Genomic DNA, 17566 nt, shown 5'->3' on the forward strand with positions numbered 1-17566 from the left:
CTCATCACTGCACAAACCCTGGGGGTATTTCCTGGTCCTATACAGTTTTAGGAGACTTGAAATTGGTTTTGTCTTCTTATACCGTTACTATACACTGTATTCATAGGTTTTTCTATACTAGATATACCATATATTTATATACTATTTCTATACTATACACCGGCTTCATGGTTTCCAACTAGTGTGTTCGGCTTTGGCATACGCCTCCAATGCCACCTCTGTCCCGTAGATGGCACGTGAACATACTCAGGTCGCCGACCACATACAAACGCCGGTTACGGTCTGCCTGCGAGACAGCTGGGCCACTGACCTGACCTGATTTGATCCGATTTGACCTATGATGCCCCGCGGGAGCACGTTGACCTGGAGGCGCACGTTGGCGGGTAAGGACGGCGGTGGTGACGTTCGACTACAAGAGCGCACCCCCGCGCGGCTGGCAGGAGGGCAGAAGGACTGGTCCCACCGCGAGCCTGAGGTCAAGTGGCATGACGACGGCAAGTGGGAGCCGCACCAGTGGTGACGGCGCCCCGCTCGCTCGCCGCTTGCGCAGTGCTGAAGCTGCGCGTGACCCGAGAACGGTCTGAAGTCGTTGTGTAGTGTGTGGCCATGTCATGATCGTGTCAAATATAGTGGTGCATGTGTCAGCCGAGTTTAAGCTGGTTGTGGTGATTCCCGTTTTGTTTACACTCGGCACTTCGGTAGGCCTGGAATGCGACGGATTTACGTTATTACTACATTTTGAATTGTTCGTTGCATTCGTTACCTTTATTCTATGACATTTAGCGCCTTCTTTGTCAACTAGAAACGTAGAACTTGCTCGGAGATATTTTCGAGTCTGGCGTGAAAGGGAAAATGCAACGAAATTGGACAGTCGGTTCCCTATGCATTTCTCATTGTCAACGCTGAAAACTACTTCACGACCGTTACTGGCAGGCTTACGTGCGATCACCTGTTCTCCAACTCCAACAATTCATAATTGTCTACAGCGGTAGGTCTGGCCGTTTGAATGCACGGAAAAAGTGTTGCAAATGTTCTAGGAATGGCAATGTCTGCAATTCAACTGCGGTGCATTTATGACATGTCTGCAATCCAGCTGTGGCGTATTCATGACAAGGCACGACGCGTTGCGTATCGCGGCATATTTCTCTTCCTGTTCGTTGCTTAGCGGTGGTAACTGGTGCCGGTTCGCTCGCTTGATGCTGTGACCGCCCCGACACTACAAAATGCTGCAGTATTATGCATTACAGTGTCGATATACCGTGCTCCGTTTGGGAGCTATGCAAACCGCTGATGACGGCTTTGGCCGTTGGTGGCACGCAAATCGGTTATCGCTTTGGACCTGGTCTGTGCAGCGATCGGAATGACCGGACTCCTAGCCCATTGTCGACACCGCTGTGCGCCGTTCGGTCTGGAAACGCTGCAGGTCTGCAGGGCGCAAGCAGCGGCTCCGTGGAAACCCTATCCCCACTCTGTGAAGATAGGTGGCGTCACCCGCCCCAGTGTCGTCGCTTGGCCGGCTCTCCACAGCCGTATCCCTCCTCCCGTAGCTATTGGCGGCGCTTCTAACGGTCCTGGGAGCGGCCAGGGTTCCAGGTCGCAAGCCAATTGACTTTGATTTTACGAAGTGGGGATTTGTTCCCTCCATTTTAGCCAACATCATTCACACCTCCCTCCGTCCAGAATTGCCTTCGAGATGATTTGTCACTTTCCCCATCCCAGAAATGTGGTTGTACCCAAGTGCGCGTCTTTCGCGCATTCACATCTAAGCCGTTCTGTCAGGGCTTGGAGACGTACCTTGTGGACGCCAGACACCGCCGTCAGCCGGCTCAAACATGACACAGGCGTGGCTAAAATGATGTTCGGGCAAGCTAAGCCTGCAGCAAGCCCACACAGCTGTTTTAGCAATTTCTTTCGTAAGATTACGCACGTGCATTCAGGGAGCACCGATGTCGCTAAAATCACAACTACCGTTCAAGAAAAAGCTGAATCAATCGGATATCAGATTCTGCTTCCAAATACGTCGTGCTATTAAAAACAACGGGGATGGTAGTCATGACTACTATAGCATCGAAGTCCATGGAGATAGCACTGAATTGCGACGCCGATGGTGCTGAGAACTGAAAGTCCTCGGTCGTTGGAGCGGCGTCATTCACCGTTGTAGATGACATATACCACCATTATCCGAACCTTGTCGGCGCAGACGGCGTTATTCTACCATAGAGGTACACTTTTTTGTCTTTTTTGTCGCCACCCTTTTGCCCCGGTCTCGTGTTTCATGGCTTCATGGGTCGTGCACCGCATTATTTCTTCCACTGACGTAATTTAGAACTGTCGTAGAAGGAATGAGATAGCGTTTTGACTTAAGGTTTATACACAGCCTTGCGCATTGCGTTCCCGGTGCGCTACGAGTTCCCGGCGATTGTTGCCGCTCGGACGGAGGGCGTGGGTTGCGTGTTTGGTTAACGTGTTGTCCGAGTGGAGATGGCTTCGTTGGGGCTGCGTATGGGTTGTGCATTTCGGGTTATTACCCCGTTATGTTTAAAGCGTGTTCAAAACAGCTTAACTCACCATAACTTCCACTGTTCCGCGCGAAGGCACCTCTCCGTTTCATCCCGTCGTCTAGCTGGTATGTACCCATGCGGTCGGCGGTACCTCTTCTATAGCCGTGGCCAAGATTTGAGGCCGAGGAGGGCTCATGGAAATACTGGTATTCTAAGGGGCTGGACGTCTTGCTTGTAGGGCCAATCAAGTGATGCGTCCCTAGGAAAATTGTTCCAAGTCAACTGTAGCTGATGGGAGTCAGTTTTGCTCAGTTACACAGCTCTGTTTTGGCTTTCATTTTTTTCTGTAAGCTTTTTCCATACCCTGTGGTAGTTTCAAAACACTGCAATTGCAATGCAGGTCCAAAAGATGACATGCCACATGTTATGTACCAACCTTGATGGTTTTGAGTCATAACAGTGTTGTTTTTAGCATGTTGGAGGTCATTGACAAGGCTTTTTAAGGGAAGGGGAGTATTAACTAATCTGCACTCATTGTTGATGGCCCTGCGCCCTTCTAGTGGCTGCATATGAAGCCACACTTTAAAATGAATGACACTTTAACATGACAGGTTTCCACAGTTCTCCTGATTCTTATTATCTGTGTTCCTCTCAACAGCTATGAATGGGTGTACTTGAAATGCATAGATACAATTTTGTTATTCTGTGCTGTCTGGCCATTCATTTTCAAGGCAGCTCGCACAGTTTGGGTGATATTGTCTTCTCTGACATCAATTAATTTAATATTGGAATACTGACCTTAAGTGTTGCAACATTCTGCAGAGTCATTGGTGCAAAAATGAAACATTCTGACAACTTCTCTAATAATGACCTACAAACTTTCCATGTATCTTGGGACCTATATCCAGTGTGACTGATATTTTGCCTGTTTGCCATTGCCTGGGCCTATACTGTGGAGGCTCATATGTTAGAGTATTGCCACCCTGGATCGTCATATGCACTTGAATGTTTCAATAATGTAGCATAGTATTTGGGTCCGTTAAGCATCTAATTACAAGCAGCAGTGGTGGAGCTTTGTGTGGAAGTTGCTGTCATAGTCTGATGAATACTAGCTTTGTGATTAGCTTGATATAGCTTTGATACTAGCCAACATTCCAAAAGTAACTTGTGACTTGTATAAAACAAGCCAGATCCCCTAAGCTTTGTGAGCCGCATTTATCAACTGAAGACAAGGTCAGATGTTGACTCAGGCTATCTTCTTCAATGAACATACACAAGTGGAATGAACTTGGAATGAGTGGAATAAACACACCATGAGTGGAGGCTTGCATGCATTGTGCATGCTATGAAAGCTTGCTAATTTTGATTTTCACAAAACAAACAAAATGTCTGCACATGTAGCTCTCTAGCCTGGCAAACAGCTTTGAGCTTTGGTGTTGCCACTTTTGCCCTTTGCTTCAGGCCACAATGGCCTAGACTAAAACTCTGCCATGATGAAAGGAGACCTGGTGGATATTTGCCTCCCCCAGGCTTTGTTAGGACCACTTTCTACCAGTGTGTTGCAGCACAAAGAGAAAGCTCTTGTGAAAAAGAAAATACGGCATAAATCTGGAGTTTGCCACCACTTCCTGCATATAACTAAAAAAGCCAGCTTTGGTGGGGTCAACTGCTCTGACAAGCCTGTGTGATGCTGCGGCGTCGGAGGACGTCCGCACGGTGGTGTGGCCTGCGCCCTCCTCACCTCGATAATACTGCCGGGACAGCACCGGCGGCTTCTGCTGCATCCGCACAGGGGTGCGTGCACACCTGCAACGCCCATCATTGGCTGGCGGCGATGTCGCCACCCCACCCACAGATTTGTGTGTCACTATCGACGTCGAACAGGACGTAAGTGTTCAATCGGCTTCTGGTTGATCGGCCAGCCTGGACCGGACTGGTGCCGTGCCTTTCCCCGGCCAGACAGCCTGGACCAGACTGGTGCCGTGCCTATACCCGACCAGACGGCCTGGACCGGACTGGTGCCGTGCCCATCCCCGGCCAGACAGCCTGGACCGGACTGGTGCCGTGTCCATCCCCGGCCAGACAGCCTGGATCCGACTGGTGCCGTGCCCATCCCCGGCCACACAGCCTGGACCGGACTGGGTCCGTGTCCATCCCCGACCAGACAGCCTGGACCCGACTGGTGCCGTATCCATCCCCGGCCAGACAGCCTGGACGAGACTGGTGCTGTGTCTATCCCCGGCCAGACAGCCTGGATCCGACTGGTGCCGTGTCCATCCCCGACCAGACAGCGTGGACCGGACTGGTGCCGTGCGTATCCCCGGCCAGACAGTTGCTCCCGTGTCTCGGCTCTCGCGCGGGCGTGACTCGCCCGGCCTCTGACGACGGTTGATGGAGACGCCTCCTCAGACGTGGTGCTGACCCCCTGCGGCCCCGGCCGTCGCGCGGGCGTGACTCGCCCGATCTCTGACGACGGTCGGTTGCGCCGCCTCCTCAGACGTGGTGCTGACGCCTTGCGGCCCCGGCTCTCGCGCGGGCGTGACTTGTCCGGTCTCTGATGATGGTCGGTGGAACCGCCTCCTCAGACGTGGTGCTGACCCCCTGCGGCCCCGGCTCTCGTGCGGGCGTGACTCGCCCGATCTCTGACGACGGTCGGTGGAGCCGCCTCTTCAGACGTGGTGCTGACCCCCTGCGGCCCCGGCTCTCGCGCGGGCGTGACTCGCCCGGTCTCTGATGATGGTCGGTGGAGCCGCCTCCTCAGACGTGGTGCTGACCCCCTGCGGCCCCGGCTCTCGCGCGGGCGTGACTTGTCCGGTCTTAGACGACGGTGGGTGGAGCCGCCTCCCCTGACGTGGTGCTGACCCCCTGCGGCCCCGGCTCACGGCCGCGTGCCACCGCGGGGGATGCGGGGGCACGAGCTCAGGGAGAGCGCCGCCTCCCAGGGTGTACCGCGAACCTCCCGCGGCTACTCAGCGCCCTATTAAGTTGATTCCGGCGGTGCGTGATGTGGAGGCCACCACCTGTTCAGTGCCATGCCTATTCTTGGTACGCAGCGTCACTCTTCAGTTGTCATGTTCACGTTATCCTCTGGCGCGTAGACTATCTCCTTTGGTTTTTGGAAGGGAGAAATCACCAATGCCTTGATAAAAGCGGGGTTTCTCCTGAGATGGCAGATGCGGCTCAAAAATCGGCTGGCCTTTGACGTAATCGCCGTACTTTGTTGATCTGGCGTAGGTAATCGAGGTATGATGAGACGTGATAACTGCACCTGTGCTATCTGCCAATGTGCTATCTGTTTTGCCCCAAGCAGCAAATAACCGAAAACTTGCGTGAAACTGATCTCGCAGGGCACATAACCCTAAACCAGTAAATCAACCTGACCTGAAGACGCTTTTACTCGGGATTACGCCTGAGCACATTATATTAGGCCTGGCCAATGTCTTCATGACGTCGGACGACGATCTGTTGCGCGAGAGAAAAGGATTCATCAGTCAAAGGAGCAACGTTACTCTGCGTCTGACCAGACAGCGTGTGCACTTAACAGCCTTCCGCCCTGTCCAGCCCCTTCCTCCACCCCGCCACTGGGGAGACAGGCGCGTGCGTGGTCGGTTGTTCGGACGGTGGCTGGCTCGCGGCGCCGCACGAGACGCGTCCTGTCGTACGGCGGCCAGACGCCACGGCCTGTTTACGTTACTGCGACGCCGGACTCGCGTGCTGCCGCCCGGCCACCGAGCCGGGGCGCGGCCATTTTGGCCACCAGAGGTCAGCTGTGTCGCCCCTGGGCGGTACGCCGGGCTCTGCCAGGTGACCTTAGTAGCCAGCATGCCCAGACGCGCAACACAAGAAGAAAAAGGCACATGCCGGCTGTCGTGCTCTATCTCTAGATCCGAGTCGTCTAGCCCCGTGGGACTGATTAGCCCCGAGGGGCCGTCTAGATCCGAGGGACCGTCTAGCCCCTAGGGGCTGTCAAGCCCCTCGGGACCGTCTTGATCCAGGGAACCATCTAGCCCCGAGGGACCGTCTAGGCCCCGAGGGGTCGTCAAGCTCTTTGGGACCATTTAGACCCGAGGCACCTGCTAGACCCGTGGGCTAATTCTGTTATGTCTCTGCTAATCACCTCGGGCCTTTAGTTAGTCGTTTTTCTCCCAGAGAGTGGCCTAGCCTGTCGTTTTCTCGGGGAGACGTTGCTATGGATAAGCTGGCATTACCGTTTCAGAGAAGATGGGGGCTCCAGCCACAGGGTGGGTCTGGCCGACCGGGATCAATGGGATCGTTACTGTAAACACAGCAATCTATTACAACATATTTTCACGCAATACGATAAACTTGGTCAGACCTGACGACCTGGGGGATTAAGCTCACATGAGGTGCAGGTATGTGCCCTCCACGGCGGGGCCGGGACATCTTGGGGTAATAAATGCTTCATCTCGCCGAAACATCTCCGCAGCATTCATTTCTCCAATCAGCAAGGCGGCCATGTTAGGTTTTATTTAAGCTCCTCCAAGATTTGTAACACGGATGCAGTCCGGGCTCTTACACAGCGTCAGGCAGTTAACCACGTCAGTGGCGTCCCAGCCGTTCGTCTTCCTCGCGCCGCGTGGCGTGGCTGGCGCGCGGCGCGCGGCGCGCCGCAGGGTCGTGACCGGTGCCCCGCCTGCCGGCAGAGCTCAAGTACACGGAGCAGCACGAGTGGGTGCGCATGGAGGGCGGTGTCGGCACCGTCGGCATCACCGCCAAAGCCGCCGTGAGTGGGCCGCTGCCGGCCTGCCGCCGGGGCCGCTCCCGTCCGTGCCGTGGTCTGCGCTCGGGACCCACGGGTGCCGCTGGGCGTTTGTTTATTTGCTTCAGACATTGATGCATGAATGTTGTCCGTGGGTGTTCTTAGCCAGGAGCGTGGAAGTCCAATCCGTTGGTGAGTGCGCTGCGCCGGGTTGCCTCATTTGAGCGGATGCTGCTTGTCCGGGGCACAACATGGTGATGAGCGTTGTGGCGTGTTCTGCGGGGTGTTTGTGACGATGCCTAATTGGGCGGCGATGTTTCTTTTGGAATGCGTTTTGGGCCCGGCAGTTCGGAGGCGGCCATTTGTACTTGTGTTGTTCTTTTTGCGCCTGGGTGTTCGTGAGGCGGAACGTCGGTGTCAAGGTCACAGGATGAGATGAGCGGTGGGATTGACTGTTGGACCCGGAAAGGTCAAGTGCTGCTTCACCACGAGCCCGTGACTTCCGACACGTTCCAATAGCAGTCGCCTCCGGCTGCCAAATACCGCCGTGGTGGGCTCACACCATCGCCGCCCGCTGCCAAGTGCTGCGGTGACGGGTCTGACCCCGTGGCGACCGATTCGCGTCGTTAACAGTCACCACCTGCTTCTTCACTCCCGCAAATTGTTGTGTTTGTTTCGTGCATCGGGTCGATCGCATTTGTTGTTTACACCTTGCATGCGTCCATGGACCCCAGTGGGCAGTGCGTCGGCCGTGCGTCGGTCCCTGCCCTGCCGTCGGCTCCTGCACCGCCCGATGTGACGTCTTCACCGGTGTTGAAGGCTCCCCTCGCCATCCCCGCGCAGCGCCGCCTCCCTGCGTCTCGGGCCACGGCTGCTGCGGTCCCCGCGACACGGCTCGCCCTCCGGCGACGAGCCTTCGCTGCGTGCAGCGGCCCAAGAGCCGGAGCGGCGTGCGCCGGCCCGGATGAGCCTGCGCTCTGTGCGGCGGTCCAAGAGCCGGAGCGGCGTGCGCCGGCGCCGGGCCGGCTCCGCGGTGACCGCGGCTCGGCACGGCGGGGTCGCGGCCGCGGGCACCGCGTGACCGGACCTGGCCGGACAGCTGCGCGCCGGCCTTGTCAGCGGCGAGCGGCCCACCTGTGCTCGTTATGCCCCCCCCCCCCTTCCCTCCCACTGGTGCAGAGGGAGACAAGGGTCAACTGGGGTCAGTGAAAAATCGGGGAAACCATTTGTGGAATCTGCGCTGCTTCAGTTCGTTTACCCAAAATGGCATGAGCTTAACATGAAATGAACATGCAGGTACCATTAGTTCTGCTATGCCGCACCTCACTTTTGTTTCTTAAAATCGGAGGAGTTATTTGCTGAAATGTAATGAATGCGAAGCTCATTTGTTTGCCATTCGTGAACCGAGCTCGCGTGTACTGTTCACTGTACCATTTAAACGGCAAGCTTGATAGCCGAATAGCTGGCTATAAATAGCCAAGTCATATTTAGCAGGAGATCCCTGCGCCAAAACACGAGAACGAGTGACCAGCGACGCGCCCGGCCTTCGGCGCGGCTGGGCCGGCCGGGTCAGCCGCGGGCCGCGGCCGCCGGTCGGTAGCGGTCCGGCCCGGCCCGGCCCAGCCCGGCGGTGCCGTTTGCTTACAATGGCTGCGTCGCTCGGCCGGCCGGTGCCGGGTGCCTGGTGCGGCTGGCCTGTGTCAGCGTGGCGACGCGCTGTCCTCGCCTCGGACCTCCGCTGGCTGGCCGGCCGGGCGCCCGCGAACCGACCCCTGAGCTCAGGGTCGCGTGCTGTGTCGCGGCATGAACGCGGCGGCCTTTCGGGCCCCGTGTTCACGACATTCGGGGCTGAATAAGGATGAACTGTGCCGCGGCGAGCGGAGGCCCAGTGTGCCGGGATAAACGGCGGGCGCGATGCGTGGGCGACCTAGTGACATGTATGGCGTGAGCACGCGCGTCTCGCAGCCCTCTCGCCGGCAGCCGGCGCGAAGCGGAGCGTGACACTACTGAAACGTGACGCTGCCGCCGTCTGGTGCCGTTGCAGGAGTCTATGGGTGACTTGGTGTACGTGGAGATAGCCGAGCCGGGACAGGAGGTGGATCAGGGCGGTAAGGCGGTCTTCACATCATCCGTTTGTTAGCCTTTATTGAAACCAGTTATCAGCGTCTCTTAAGGTATCTTCATCTTTGAGTTTAGGCTTTATATATATTTCATCAGTAGATTGTTGTGTAGCATTATCCGCCGCCGCCCGCCATTAGCAGGAAACAGCCGGCCGCCGGCGTCGTTTCCTGCGCGTCTGTATGCTCGCGTCCGAGTTGTGTAGCCGCCCCGCCCGCTGTGAGCTTGTCCGCCCTCTGAACGTGATGTCCTTTCACCCCTCTCATCATTTAAGACTAGCACAGGACAGTAAACACGTGCCCACTGCATGCGTGAACCTGGCCCGTGGCCCCACCCGACCCGAGCTCAGGGCCCCGTCTGGCGGCAACTCAGGATCTCCCCGGCCCGTGACCCTTGCCCAGGGCCCCGTTTGGCCGGAGCTCAGGGCCCGAGGCCGCAGGTCTGACCTGACGAGGCCCCGAGCCGCTGTTATCCGCACGTGACGTGACGCGGCGTCGCCTGAGCGCGCTCCCGGCCGCCGCCAGACGAGTGCGGATCGGTGGAGAGCGTCAAGGCTGTGAGCGACATCTACGCGCCCGTCTCGGGCAAGCTGGTGGAACGGAACGCCGATCTGACCGAGACGCCCGACCTGGTCAACAAGGACCCGTACGGCGAGAAAGGTGAGACTGCCGGCGGTGCGGCCGTCGTGCCCGCGCCGCCGCCAGCAGCTGGAGCCGACCGCGCCGCCGCCTGCAGCTGAAGCCGGCCGCGCCACCGCCTGCAGCTGGAGCCGCCCGCCCTGCCGCTTGCAGCTGGAGCCGGCCGCGCCGCCGGCAGCAGCTGGAGCCGGCCGCGTCGCCGGCAGCAGCTGGAGCCGGGCGCGTCGCCGGCTGCAGCTGGAGCCGGCCGCGCCGCCGTGCTGTCCGGTCGGCCGGTCTGGGGCGTGTGTCAGGCGGCGGCGCCGGTGTCGCCATCTGAAGCCGATCGCGTCGATGCTAGCCGGCGTAGTGTAGCCGCCATGGCGTACTGTGGCAAGGATGGCTTGGTCCGGGCTTCTGTAATTGGAATGACTTTTGTTCACCTATTACTTTCCTTTAAACATCTCATCGACGGTATTTTTTTGCCGTACCATGACCGGGCGCTACCACTGGCATTTTCGTTTATGTGTAGTGCGAAGTTTACCTTAGCTCCAACAGCTATGTTGCTTCCCTCAGGCTGGCTGTTCAAGATAGAGCTGTCCAAGCCGTCAGAGCTGGAGTCGTTGATGACGGAAGAGCAGTACAACGTCTTCATCAGCGAGGAGTGACGACTGCGCCCACACCCGGCCACCTGCCCGCCCGACCCGCCGCTGGCCTGTCCGCCTGACCCGCCGCCGGCCTGCCTGCCTGACCGGCCGCCGGCCTGCCTGCCTGACCGGCCGCCGGCCTGTCCGCCCGACCCGCCGCCGGCCTGTCCGCCCGACCCGCCGCTAGCCTGCCTGCCTGACCGGCCACTGGCCTGTCCGCCCGACGCGCCGCTGGCCTGTCAGCCCGACCCGTCCCCGCCCCGCCGCGCCTCGGGCGTCCGTAGTGTGCAAGAGGGGTTAGTGATGGTACACTCAGTGACGCGGTGGCCGACGGAGCGGGAGGCGGCCACTGGGGCGTCCCAGCGGCCGCGGCGGGAGGCGGCCGACGGGGCGCCCAGCGGCCGCGGCCCGGACACGGCGCGCCGGCTCGTGCGCCACGGCCGGTGATGCAGGATATTCACTTCCGCCGTCCGCCGCCTGCCGGCGGGGACGCGGTGAAAGCTGGTGCTATGTTGTCTTGCAGTCTTCGGAAGCCTGTCTGCGTGGAAGACGGGCTCTCGCGGTGTGCGTTTTTGTACGGGGTATGGCCGCGTCATGTTAAGTGCAATATGAGATAGGAGTGGAGCTGTCCATTGCAGTGTACGGAGTGATAAATATATAGTGGGATTTGGCGTCCCGAGGACTGATGACAGCTCACTGCTGCAGATCTTCATCTGAGAAAAGTCGAGGAGAAAGGCCCTCGTCGTCCGCTCACGGAACAGAAAATGATGGGCGGGACTGGTGTCTGTGATCTGCTGGGCTTCGAGTTTTTTTTATAAATTTATTCCTAATGGTCTGTACGGGTGACTTCGGGTTCAGAGTATCCGCTAAGCATAGCTTGTTGCGTGTACCCCGAACCCACCTCCCAAGTCGTGCCGTCCAGTTCAACAGATAATTTTGCCTGCACCCTTCTGCCAGACAGGACTGCGGAGGTTTTTACGCCCCGCACAATGCTGCAGCACGGCCGCCCCCTGGCCCGCGTTGACCCTCGTAGGGAAGCAGGCAAACACTCCAGAAAAAAGTTGAACCGGGCCTTTGTCATCTGATATATTAGCACCCTTCCTCGCGAGCTGAAACCCCGCTAGCGTGGACACGCCACGAGTCTTGTGGCGGCGGCCGGTGCTACACGTCCTGGCGTCGAAGGTTGCAGTTGTTAATTACAAGCGTTACATAAGTCACACAGTGATCTGCCATTACGCTTTGGATAGCTTCACTCTCGTTGAACTTCCCTGATTCATACTGTTTAAGTTGTTTTCATTTTCAGATTGTGAAAAACCACATGCCGTGGCCGTGTGAGGAAAGTCCCGCGCTTTAACGCGCGCCTGGGTGGGGGCCAATATGCGCCCCCCCCCCCTCCGAAGAATTTTACAGAATACTTCCCGAACAAGGCAGCGTGGCTGGACCAAACTTCGCACAGGCTGCAAGTACTTGAATAGCGGATCGTGTAGTATAAGATTTTTAGGTGCACTCCGTAAGGTCACTGATCTATCGCAGGTAGATGTCGGTACATCGCTGCCAGCGAAGGCAATTCCTGAGAAATGTTCAATCTAATGCGCCAACGGAGTGTTACACGGGGTCATACATCTCCGAGATGGTTTGTGGGGCAATAAGGCAATTGAACTTTGGGATTGCATTAAATTCCACTGACCTTGGATCGGGTATGAGGTTCAGACCGAGGCTTAAACCAACCTGCTTTTTCGTTTCTGGAGTCTATTTTGAATCATTGCTAACAGGGATCGCACAAACGTCTCCATAGATTTCTTGAAGGTTAGAGTAGGGCACAGTCACGAAATGGTCCAGGTCAACATTTTTACGAACACCGCTCAGTAACATTCTTGACGCTTATTCAAAGGAAGAAATTAAGAAAATTTGGTAGGATTTGTCACCATGACCTCCGAAAGGAAAGGCAAAGTCACTGACCTTAAATGAATATCAGTGACCTTTTCTTAAGGACATGTCGAGGCGATTGCATGAGGAGGTCGGGAGCCACTTTGGACACCAATACGGAGTTCCACTATGTTTGACCTTAGTCGACCCGAAGGCAATAATCTAAGCACCTCAAATTTTGACACAAGTAAGTTAACATACGGGCCAACGGACCTTGTGAATTTTGGGTATCTAGCTATCTTAGTCCTCTGAGATATCAGGAAATTAAATTTGGTCCCCACCCGAGCACAGGGTATTCAGCCGCCCCCCCCCCTCCCGGGTGCGTGTTAAAAGTAAAAAGTTTGGCAGCGTGCTGCAAGCCCATTCCTTCACCACAAGCCAATTCCATGAGCCCATTTCTTCTGCACAGCATTCTCCCTACAGCAGCTCTTGATCATTTGTTTTCTTGTATTCCGTGCGCGGGGGAGTTGACTTCCTACCTACGGTTTTTCGAGCACCGGCACAAAACAAATGCTCGCAGCAGCACACAACTTTCATTTCATGTTCATCTATTAATTTTGCATTCTTTGAACAAAGACAAAACAGTGGTAGTAGCCTTATTCCTTGGAGAAGAGGCAAGAGAATCGAGATATAGATGATCTGTTATTTCGGCAACATGACATTGTCAAAACTATGACTTCTGTCACTGTTTTGAAGAAGGCATGTCGTCGAAATATCAACCCATCTATATTTCCATTCTCCTGGTTTTCCTCCGAGGAATCAAGCTATACTATTGACTTATCTATGCGAATAATGTTCCTTGCAAAGGCACTGAACAGCTTATGTAATTCTTTGTACAAATTTTAAGCTTTGATCTAGCAATACCAGTGACCTAAGACATCTTAAAAAGGTCAATCTTGAAAACTTTTGACCACATCTAGCTTTTTGTGAACGATTTGCCGTTGTTCAAACTTGTTATAGTCATAAAATATGGCAATACTTTAATTTTTCATTTAATATTTTTGGGAAAAATCGTGGTCTTTGCCGTGAAATCGGGTAAATTTTTGCTATATTTCTTAAATAACGCAAAATTGGACGCATGTTTATATAGTTTTGGTGTTTGCATATAAAGAAGAGTATTAGTATGCACGCACAAGCACCATATAACCACAGAGCACGTGACCTTAGCCCAGGTCATGGCATACCTATATGGGTATCGTCTGCAAAGCGTATGCTGAGCTCAAAATAGGCAGGCTTGGTAGGTAAGCCTGGACGCAGAATTTGAATACTCTGCTGAAAAAAATGCTGTTATATCACAACAATGCATTTTTAGGTCACAGCAGGTAACGTCAGGACAGGCAAGGTCATATGAAGCCATGCAAGGTCAATGTCTTATGTTGCCAGTTGCGGAGAGGCTAGATGAAGGAATGCCATGCGTTTAACCACCTCCTCATCGTGTTGGTAAAGCCGACGGCGTATAATTTCATGTATCGACGTATCTGTTCTAAGTTTGCTACAAATACATTGCCAAGCGTCGAAGGGACTGTGTAGCGAGATATTAGACAACAGCTATGTGATCTCAAGTACCTGTAGATGTACAAGACACTATTTCTAGCCACAGAAAAACATGCTCTGGTCACTTATACCCGGTTAGCATTTAAGTATTTTTAATCATCTTGATGGCCTATGAATTTGACCCTAGCAGAACTCCGATGATCTTTAAGTCATCCTAGAATGGTATTTTGAGTCTGGAATTTTTGTCCGCGGCCGCACATAAAATGAAGTTAGCCTGAAGCACATTGCGAAAAATTATCCTTATAGGTTACTGGTAGGTCAATTTTGAGCGGTGACTTGATCTGATCTGAGCTATGTGGTGAGCTGAAATAGTCGGAATGGACTCCACACAGTCTTGACGCTTATTTCGTTGCGCTCAATATCCTCTACCAGAATGATTGTTTTTGACCTTCGGGACCTCTGCTTTCCTGACATTTGACCTAGAATAAAAATTTGGTGTACACTGCATGATTTGCTAAGACCTTCAAAACAGTATCTAAACCATTCTTCCTCCCATTTCCCTATCAACCACATGCTATCTATTGCTTTTCTCATACGGCGGCTGGGGGCTGGATATCCCAGGGAAGTCAATTTTCCTCAGCCGGGCGCGGATTAAGGCTTACCTACATTCAGCAGATTCATCACGCTTCTTACGCCCCGAACGTGTGCAACTAATGTCTACCGTAGCCCCCTCCAAGCCATTTTTCATTTTGAAATGGACTGGAGGAGGATAGCGGCGAGCTTTAGGGATGGTGGAGAAACCACAGAACAATCAGATCAGTTTGGAGGAGATGTGAGGAGCGATGGGAATATGCCCATTGATAAATAACGTAACGTGGTACAGCCTAATATAGCCTAGCAATGATCAACATCCAGATGGCAGTTGTCCGTCGACACGCCGGCGCCACTCAGACACATGCGGGTCCTATTTTAGTCAGTTCCTACAGAGTGATGTTTCAAATCAAATCATTTGAAAGCTATTTGCTCAAACACATGCATGAACACCACAGTCATTAGATCCTAATAAAAGTTTGTTAAAGGCCAGGTTATGTAATGTCCTTGTTTTCTAAGGGGATATTATTGTCTGCATATATTTTTGAACATGATTAAATATGAATTAGCTGCTGTAGACCTTGCAAAAACGTTCACATTAACCATTTCCAACCTAATGACTATAGCTGTACATCGGATTTAAAGTGGACTGGAGATAGCGGATCAGTATGATCCTCATCACAGTTTCAAACGCTTGGTCAAGTCGACACATATTACCACCAAATGTCTCCGTAAGTGCTGAGAGTCCAATAAACCACCAGTAACCTAGATTTACATTATCCAACGACCCGTTTCAGTGTGATTAGGTCGTTTTTCGATCTGACCTGAATTATTCCATTACGAATGCGTAATTTGCAATTGCTGTCTTGATTGATTCCAATGCAAATGAGTTGTATGACAACGAAGTACATGCACGGGCTTTCGTGCTCTGTTCGCTAATTTTACAGGTTGAATTGGAAAAAAGCAGAAGGCCGCTAGCAGTTTTAAGTAATTGGTCATTAAGCGTGGAACGCTCAGATGTTTTTGACCGTGGGTTAACTAAGAGATGTTTCCCAGCCTGATAGCTAGAATTTTACACGTCCTGAATGCTCATGAGCTGCAATGTAACTGCGTCTCCATTTTGTGGAAAGGTATGTGCTGCCTTCCAAGTACAAGTGGGTAATATGTGCTCACAGCGATTTGCACAGAACAACGGTGTCCCGCAGGGCAGCATTGTGAGTGTGATTTTATTCGTCCTCATGGTGAGCGACATCGATCACACACTGGCCGCTTACTGGGGGCGATCTTCATTTGTTGACGATTGTGCGATCTGGGTCACTACTTCCAGGTCAATGTCAGTAGGCCGCCAGATTCAGCTCCGCCTTGACAAGATTGCCCGGCGGGGTATGTTCAACGGTTTTACATTTAAACATCTAAGACGGTCGTCTGACAGCGTCGTTCCAGTGGTCGGCAAACATGAAGTTCCTTTGAGTGATACAAGACCATCGCCTTTCATACGTGGGCCACCTTAAACATCTCCGCGCGAGACGTTTTAAAGTTCTTGGCGTTCTTAAGGTTGCACCACGTATGACATCGGAACAGACCGCAAGTCTATGCTTCTATTGCACTACTCGCTGATCAGGTCAAAGTTGGAGTACGCGAGTGGAGCTTGTGATTTTGCATGGAGCTCTAGCTAGAGCGTGCCAGACACCACTCTAGACGCATGCAGTCGTGAAGCCACCGGTGCGTTCCGCACGTCACTCACAGCGAGCCTGCTGGTGGACGCGTATGAGCCTTCCCTTGATCTGAGACGACGCGCTTTGGAAATGCGGTATGCGATGGAAATAAGCCAATTCCCCACGCACCCAGCACACAACTGAATCTTCAGTGCCGATCGGATGCAATCATTTTCTCAGGGAAGAGCCAGTTACACCCGATCACTCTGTGTTCGTGCAAATGACTGGCTGCGCGACGCTGGTGTTAATCAGCGCCAGATGCAGACCTGCTGCGGTTCATCTCCGGAGTCGTGGCAACTCGCTCAAGGCACACGCGAGACATCACTTAGAAGGTTTTGAAAGGGCTCCACACACGCTGCCGTGCTCAAACAAGAAGCCCAGTGGCTTATTTTTACATGGCATAAACGTTGAGCGCTATGCCTTGCAAAAATAAGCCTCTGGGCTGCAACGACAGTGCAAAAAACGGCACGCCGTACAGGAAGCACATACGTGTCGTCTCGAGGCGGCGCTCGGGTGACACTGCCCTCTGCGGCACCTTTTTTGATTGCTGATTTGTTCGCCATTTCGCGTTATCTTACTTTTCTGGTCTCCTCAGCTCCGTTGTAGCGAGTGAGAACGCCTATACGTCCGACACTCATTTGACTCTGCTGGTTTCAAGAAAACTCGCTGCGCTGAGAGAAACTAGAAGGCACTTAGCGTTGGTCTGGATCTCGAGCCACGTGGGACTGTCTATCAACGATTCGGCAGGCGGGGCGGCCAAGTCTGCCACGTTTCTTACTTTCGAGAAAACACTGCGAATCCCTTCAAATGGCACGTACTTGAAAGGGAATGAGTATATGTTTGCTAAATGGCAAGCCAGGTGGAGCGAGGAGCATCATTCAGATAAGCTGAAAGGCTATGGAAATTGCTTAGTGCATTTGCGAGGAACATTTTTCACATAAATGGGGTAGTAGCGATAGCCTTATTCCTCGGAGAAAAGCTAGGAGAATAAATATATACATGGGCTGATATTTCGGCAACATGCCTTTATCGAAAGAATAGCAGAATAATGCTATTACTACTGTCTTATCTAATCTGAAAGGCATCAAACGATTCATAGGCGTCGGGACATAACCATTTTTAAATCACGTTAAGAACAGGTGACATTTACACGCCTACGCATTGGCCATACGTACAGCACGCACATATTTCGATAACACAACGCTCAAGGACTTTCCTCATGCAGCAGAAGCGGTGA

The 17566-nt window shown here is 53.6% G+C and overlaps 1 protein-coding gene across 1 annotated transcript; it reads left to right on the forward strand.

The window, feature by feature from the left end:
* Window positions 1-2403: 2403 nt before the first annotated feature.
* On the forward strand, window positions 2404-10726 carry LOC119090504 (glycine cleavage system H protein). Its single transcript, XM_037213321.1, has 5 exons — window positions 2404-2626; window positions 7166-7245; window positions 9266-9329; window positions 9864-9998; window positions 10533-10726. The coding sequence occupies exons 1-5, from the start codon at window positions 2482-2484 to the stop codon at window positions 10622-10624; spliced, it is 516 nt and encodes a 171-aa protein (XP_037069216.1). The 5' UTR covers window positions 2404-2481; the 3' UTR covers window positions 10625-10726.
* The last annotated feature ends 6840 nt before the right edge of the window (window positions 10727-17566 follow it).

Source organism: Pollicipes pollicipes, unplaced genomic scaffold (genome assembly GCF_011947565.3).
Source record: "Pollicipes pollicipes isolate AB1234 unplaced genomic scaffold, Ppol_2.1 Scaffold_3087;HRSCAF=3621_pilon_pilon_pilon, whole genome shotgun sequence".
Lineage (NCBI taxonomy): Eukaryota > Metazoa > Arthropoda > Thecostraca > Pollicipedomorpha > Pollicipedidae > Pollicipes > Pollicipes pollicipes.

Coding starts and splice junctions, on each gene's coding strand:
- LOC119090504 (XM_037213321.1), top strand. CDS start 2,482: ATGGCTTCGTTGGGGCTGCGTATGGGTTGTGCATTTCGGGTTATTACC. Junction 7,246..9,265: donor GCATCACCGCCAAAGCCGCC/GTGAGTGGGCCG, acceptor GTGCCGTTGCAG/GAGTCTATGGGTGACTTGGT. Junction 9,999..10,532: donor GGACCCGTACGGCGAGAAAG/GTGAGACTGCCG, acceptor TGCTTCCCTCAG/GCTGGCTGTTCAAGATAGAG.